Source organism: Elephantulus edwardii, unplaced genomic scaffold, assembly GCF_000299155.1.
Source record: "Elephantulus edwardii isolate Elephantulus edwardi_28Jun2011 unplaced genomic scaffold, EleEdw1.0 scaffold00016, whole genome shotgun sequence".
In the NCBI taxonomy this organism is placed as follows: Eukaryota; Metazoa; Chordata; class Mammalia; order Macroscelidea; family Macroscelididae; genus Elephantulus; species Elephantulus edwardii.
Window position 1 is genome coordinate 2061751 of NW_006399766.1, and position 7583 is coordinate 2069333.

Consider the following 7583-nt stretch of genomic DNA (forward strand, 5'->3'; position numbering starts at 1 on the left):
ATCCAAGGGGGGAAAGAGGGGAGGAGAGGGGTGAGGATAGGGAGGGGCAGGTGTTAACCATAAGGTTGCACAATTTGATGGGTGGCGGGAGGGGTAGGTAAAGGAAATAAGAAAGACCTGGTGTGAAAAACACACATACAAACTTTGTTAAGTAAATCAGCATAAAATAAAAATTTTATTTACACTTTTTAAAAGCCAATAAAGAGGCAAATAAAAAGGTATTATCTTACTAAAAAAAAAGTAGGGCAAGGTTCAAATCTGTTGCTCACTGGGTGAACAACTACAAGAACATAGAAAAAATACTTGGAAAATTAGCAAAATGCCAAGGAAATCTAGACCATTACATTAGAAACCAAGAATACCACCAACACTAAATTATTGTAGCTCTTATGATAAATCTTACACTGTCTGGTTTGCCACTTTGATGAGAGCACTTATCAAAGCAATCTTGGATTTGGTGCCTAGAGTTCTGAAGAGTGAGAATTGGGTCTTTTTTTTCCATGATGGGAAATGACTCCCTGCCTGATTCCTAAACTGACAAAATGATAAGGATAAGATCTAGGTCAAAAATAATATCAAATGTCTACTGTGTCTTAGGAAATATTTTACTAATACAGTTTCTCTTTTGATTTCCATCATCAGTATAAGTCCTAAATCAGTTAAATACCATCAGATTAGAGTTTTACAATTCTACTCAATCTCATGACCTAGTGGTAAACTACATTTCAAAGTCACATGTTTCAAACTGACCAGCTGGTTCACAGGATAAGGATGGGCAACCTCCTCCTGTTCATTTACTGCCTGTGAGCTGGTTCCAACTTGATGGCACATAACAACAAGACCACTCTCCTGTGACAAACTTTCTACCTAAATGCCAGTAAAACTTCTGTCCTCCGCATTTCTATCATTACCTCATATGCAGTTTGTTCTTTCACATTCTTAAAATCCATGTATTACCTTGGGGGGGTAGTGTAAGCAAGTACTATGTTTTTTTAACTTATTTACTTAATGTCTTTATTAAATACTTTCCCCATCACAAGATAGCACTAACAGAAATGGTGATTGTAGGGAATAGCAATATAAAATAAGAGTTTGCTTACACATTGTAATTAGTTAATTGCATCAATCAATGATAATTAATGCCTAGGGATGGTTGTCTGAAAAAAATCAATGTGACTTAGAAAAACGTTGACTCAAGAAACCGAAATAAAACAAAACAGCAAAACAAATTATTTTTTTTTCATTCTTAATGAGTTTAAATATCTATGAACTTGGAGAAACAAGGAAAGTTATACAAGTGTTCAGGTCTTTCGTTCACAGGGTCGCTATGAGTCGTCTACGACTCAACAGCACATAACAACAACAACATGAGTTTAAATAGAAAGGTATGGATAACTAGAACAGAGAAGAGATAACATTTCTAAACATTAGTGGGAATAAATATAGTTTTTATCTACATTTGTTTATATATTTAGCATTTTAGCAGAACTTAAAATGTTTGAAGCAATATGAGCACAAAGAATAATTGTCTTACCTGGTTACATCCTTCACCAATTTCTCCCTTTTGAGGATGAATTTTAAATTGTGCAGTTTTTTGAAAATAGTACTTAGCAGGGAGATATTTAGATAGATTACGTAGAACAGTCTGAATCTTTGATTGGTCTCCCATAGCACAAGGTGGAAAATGGAAGACATTTCCGTTATCAAAATGTAGTGCGACTGGAAGCCCTGAACCGCTCAATGCTAATTCCAATTTCTGAAATCGATCATCTGTAAAAACAAGAATTATCTGTTGAGCATTATATATTTATATAGATTTCAAAATACATTTTCTCAGACCAAATAACATCATCTGAAAGCTCATCCAATCCTTCAACAAGTATTTAGAATCTTCTTAATCAAAATGCTAATCTAAACTTTGAGTATACACTAGTGAATAGGACAAAATCATTGCTTTCAAGGGCTTTATCACATTCTAATTGAGTGACATCAACAATAAAAAAAAGTAAATAAATATATTGCATTGCAGAGTGAATTTGTACCACAGAGACAGTAAAGTAGGATAAGACAGGTCAAATGAAGGAAAATTCATGACAATTCATATTTTATATAGGGAAGGCTGCAAAAGTCTTCCTGATAGGGAGGGAAATTTGTGTGTAGCTATAAAGGTAGTCTCCGCTCAATAGTGTTCAAGGCCTCAAACCTGTTCCTGAGATGATTCTGAAATTCAGGTGGGATGAAATTAAAGTCATACTTTGGCTCCTGTGGATTCGGTTTAATTTTCCTCAGCTTCAGCTTGAACTTGCATATGAGTAATTGGTGGTCTGTTCCACAATCAGCTCCTGGCCTAGTTTTCACAGCTGACATTGAGCTTCTCCAGTGGTTTTTTCCACAGATGTAATCGATCTGATTCCTATGCATACCATCAGGTGAAATCTATGTGTATAACCTGCGTTTATGTCTCTTAAAAAAGTATTTGCAATGAACAAGACATTGATTGTGCAAAATTCAATCATTTTATCTCCAGCTTTATTTCTGTCACCAAAGTCCATGTTTTCCAAATACTGATTCTTCTTCTCTGTTCCCTACTTTTGTGTTCCAGTCGCCAATTATTATCAAAGCATCTTGACTGCATGTTCGATCTTATCTCTGACTGTAAGTTGTTGTTATGTGCCGTCGAGTCGCCTGCGACTCATAGCCACCCTATGAACAACAGCCCTAAACTCTGCTCTGTCCTGTGCCAATCACACCTCACTGTCTCTGGCATACCTGACACATTGCCATAGTCATTGTGTCATTCCATCTTATCCAGACCTTCCTCTCCTGCGCTGTCCCTCCACCCTCCCAGGCATGATGTCCTTCTCCAAGGACCTGTCTCTCCTCACAACATGTCAGAAGTATGTTAGACGGAGCTTCAGAATCCTTGCCTCCAAGGAGCCACCCGGTTTAACCCTCTCCAGGGCAAATCTATTTGTTTCCCTAGCAGTCCATGGTATTCTCAATACTCTTCTCCAGCACCACAACTCAAAGGCATCAATTCTCCTTCTATCCTCCTTGGTCATTGTCCAACTCTCTGATGCATAACAAGTGATTGCAAAGACCATGGCCTGTATCAGACGCACCTTAGTCTCCAAAGAGACACCATTGCTCTTCAGCACTTTGGAGAGGTCCCTAACAGCTGACTTTCCCATGGCAATGCGCCTTTTAATTTCCTGGCTGCTGATGCCAAGACTATTGACTGTGGAGCCAAGCAAGCTAAAGCTGTGTGCAATCTCAGTCTCTTCACCATCCATCCTGATGCTGCCAATTGGTCCAGTGGTGAGAATTTTTGTCCTCTTGACATTGAGCCTCAATCCATATTGTAGGCTGCAGTCCTTGACACTCTGCAGCAGGCGCTTCAGGCCCTCTTTCGTTTCAGCAAGCAGGGTTGTGTCATCTGCATAACGCAGGCTGTTGATAAATCCTCCACCAATCTTGACCCCACATTTCTCCTCATAGAGCCCAGCCTCCCGGATAATCTGTTCTGAATATAGGTTGAAAAGGTATGGAAGTAAGATGCATCCCTGGCGTATGCCTTTCCCAAATTTGAACCATGTAAGAGTTGATAGAAATCATCTATTTCTTTTTCTTCGGCTCTGGTTGTTGGTGCATATATCTGAATGATAGTGATGTTCACTGGACTTCCCTGTAAGCGTATGGATATAATCCTATCACTCACAATGTTGTACTTCAAGATGGACCTAAAAATTTCTTTTTTAACTATGAAAGCAACTCCATTTTTCCTCACCTTTTCATCTCCAGAATAATATATCATATGATCATCTGACTCAAAATGACCCATGCCAGTCCATCTCATCTCTCCAGTCCCTAGTATGTCAATATTTATGTGTTCCATTTCTTTCTGAACAATTTCTAATTTTCCTACATTCATGGTTTTCACATTCCATGTTCCAATCACTAGTGCCTACTTACAACTGTTCCTCTTCCTTTGTATTTTCATGCTTGAAAGTTCTACCTAGGTTGCCACCTAGGTTTCATCCCACCTGAATTTCAGAATCATCTCAGAAACAGGTTTGAGGCCTTGAACATTAATGAGCGAAGACCAGATGAACTGTGGGAGGATGTTAAAGGTATCATCCAGGAAGAGTGCAGGCGGTCATTACAAAGACAGAAGAGGAAGAAAAGACCAAAATTGATGTCAGAAGAAACTCTGAAGATTGCACTGGAACGTAGAGAAACCAAAGCACAAGGAAGAATTCAAGACACTAAAGAGCTCAACAGAAGATTCCAAAAGGCATGACGGAATGACTAAGCAAAATATTACAATGAAAAGTGCGAGGAGCTAGAGTCAGATAATCAAAAGGGCAGAACTCGTTCAGCATTTCTTAAGCTCAAGGAACTGAAGAACAAATTCAAACCTCGAGTTGCTATAATCAAAGATGCTTTAGGAAGAATGTTAAATGATCCAGGAGGTATCAAAAGAAGATGGAAGGAATATACTGAGTCATTGTATCAAAAGGAGTTGGCAGACACAGAAAAATTTAATGAAATAACATTTGAGCAAGAGCCTATAGTGATGAAGGCAGAGTTTCAAACTGTTTGAAGGAAATAGCAAAAAATAAGGCCCCCGGAATAGATGGTATACCAATTGACATATTTCAGCTAACAGATGCTGCCCTGGATGTGCTCACCAAGCTGTGCCAAGAAATCTGCAGAACAACCACTTGGCCAACTGACTGGAAGAGATCTATATTTGTTCCGATCCCAAAGAAGGGTCACCCAAATGAGTGTGGAACAATATCATTGATTTCACATGTAAGCAAGATTCTACTGAACATTATCCAAAAACAACTGGAACAGTACATCAGTTGAGAACCACCAGAAGTCCAGGATGGGTTTAGAAGAGGTCGTGGTACTAGGGATATTGTAGCTGATGTTAGATGGATCTTAGCTGAAAGCAGAGATTACCAGAAGAATGTCTGTCTGTGTTTCATTCATTATGCAAAGGCATTTGACTGCGTGGATCATAACAAACTGTGGCTGACTCTGAGAAGAATTGGAATCCGAGAACACTTGATCATGCTAATGCGAAACCTATACTTGGACCAAGAGTCAGTCGTCAGAACAGAGCAGGGCAACACTGCATGGTTCAAAATTGGGAAGGGTGTACGCCAGGGATGTGTCCTGTCTCCATACCTTTTCAACATGTATGCAGAGCAGATTATCCGAGAGGCTTAGCTCTATGAGGAGAAGCGTGGCATTAGAATTGGTGGAAGATCTATCAACAATCTGTGTTATGCAGATGACACAACCTTGCTCGCTGAAACTGAGGAGGACCTCATGCATTTACTGCAGAGGGTCAAGCACTGCAACCTTCAGTATGGACTGAGGCTCAATGTCAAGAAGACAAAGATTCTCACCACTGGACTAATTGGTAGCATCAGAATGGATGGTGAAGAGATTGAGATTGTTCACAGCTTCAGTTTGCTCAGCTCCATAGTCAACACTCTTGGCACCAGCAGCCAGGAAATCAAAATGCGTATCACGATGGGAAAGTCTGCTGTCACGGACCTCTCTAAAGTACTCAAGAGCAACGGTGTCTCTCTGGAGACTCAGGTGCGCCTGATACAGGCCATGGTCTTTGCAATCACTTGTTATGCATCAGAGAGCTGGACAACGACTAGGAAGGATAGAAGGAGAATTGACGCCTTTGAGCTGTGGTGCTGGAGAAGAGTATTGAATGTACCATGGACTGCCAAGAAAACAAACAGATTCATCCTAGAGAGGGTTAAACCAGGCTACTCCTTGGAGGCAAGGATTCTGGGGCTTCGTCTGACATACTTTGGACATGTTGTAAGGAGAGAGAGGTCTTTGGAGAGGGACATCATGCTGGGTAGAGTAGAGGGACAGCGCAGAGGGGGTTAAACCAGGCTACTCCTTGGAGGCAAGGATTCTGGGGCTTCGTCTGACATACTTTGGACATGTTGTAAGGAGAGAGAGGTCTTTGGAGAGGGACATCATGCTGGGTAGGGTAGAGGGACGGCGCAGGAAGGAAATACCCTCTGTGAGGTGGATTAATTCAGTGACTGGGGTTAATAGTGATGGGTGTGCCAGAGGCAATGCGATTAGCACAGACTAGAGGAGAGTTAGGGCTGTTGTACATATGGTCGCTATGAGTCGCAAACGACTCGACAGCACATAACAACAACAACAACATAAAGAGAGTCAGGGGGAAAAGTCATTTGAAATCCATGAGAAAAGTATTACAGTCACAAATAGCGAAGGTGAAAAATCTACAAACTTGCTTCGGTTCTAAATACAGTTGTTGCTGTTGTTGTTGTTGTGTACCATTGAGTCAGTATCAACCCATGGCTGACCCTCCGGCAAGTTTTCAGAGGAAGTTAATCACACAGGAGGGTATAATCCATCCTTTGAAGGAGGATGACTATCCTTCTTCCGCAGAGCAGTTGGTGGATTTGAACCTTTTGCTCTGGGATTGCAAAGCAGCTTCTTGCCACTAGGCCACAAATATTTCCTTCTAAATACAGTAAGGAACAGAATGTAGGAGAGTAGCAGAAGTTCAGTGATAATGGCGGCCAGATCATGCAGAAACTTGAAGTCTACTGAAAATATTCAAACTCTGAGTGTGACAGGAAATCACTGGAAGCTTTTGAAGGGACAAGTGTAGGCTCCATAAAACTTTTCTTTTTTTAATCGCTCTGACTGCTTGAGTTGAGGTCAGATTGCAATAGGACAAGGGAAGATACAGATAAACTATTTAAGTGGCAACTGTAACAATTCAGGAAAAATTATATGGAGGTGTAGGCTGGAGAAATAGATGAGAAAATGGTTAAAAATGGTCAGATGAGATCTATTATCAAAGGTAGAGACAACAATAATATGCTGAAACTAAATATAAGAAATAAAAGAGGGAAATAAAAATGATCATAAGGTTTTGAAACTGAGCAACAGAATGGACACACTTGCCATTTTTTTTTAAAATTTAAAACAGGTAAAATTTCAGGAAAACCAGGCTTTAGGAAAGCAAGTTTTAAATCTTAACTAGTTGAACATATTATGTAAATTATCATGAAATTGACTTCTAACATGACACAAATGACATTTTAAGGTCTCTTGAATATGCTTCTATTTTTTAGTCCATTCCATCTGAACAAAATTTTGTTAGATGTTCTATACAAAATTTGACCTTGAGTCTATCCTACGTGAATTTAAAAACCATCTTAGGAACAGATTTGAGGCCTTGAACACTAATGAACGAATACGAGATGAACTGTGAGAACATTAGAACACTTGATTGTTCTAATTCAAAACCTGTACTTGGACAAGGAAACACTACATGGTTCAAAATTGGGAACGGTGTACGACAGGGATGTGTCCTATCTCCATATATTTTCAACCTATATGCAGAACAGATTATCCGGAAGGGTGGGCTGTATGAGAAGTGTAGTATCAGGATTGGAGGAAGATTCATCAACAATCTGCATTATGTAGGTGACACAACCCTGTTTGCGGAAAAGAAAGAGGACCTGAAGTGCTTGCTGCAGAAGGTCAAGGACTGCAGC

General features: G+C 39.9%; 1 protein-coding gene across 1 annotated transcript in view; it reads right to left on the reverse strand.

The window, feature by feature from the left end:
* Positions 1–7583, reverse strand: part of LOC102867769 (chromosome unknown open reading frame, human CXorf22) — a 187476-nt gene that overhangs the window by 125693 nt on the left and 54200 nt on the right. The window contains exon 11 of the mRNA XM_006881848.1: positions 1535–1770. Coding sequence (XP_006881910.1) covers positions 1535–1770 — 236 coding nt within the window. The remainder of the gene's footprint in view (positions 1–1534; positions 1771–7583) is intronic.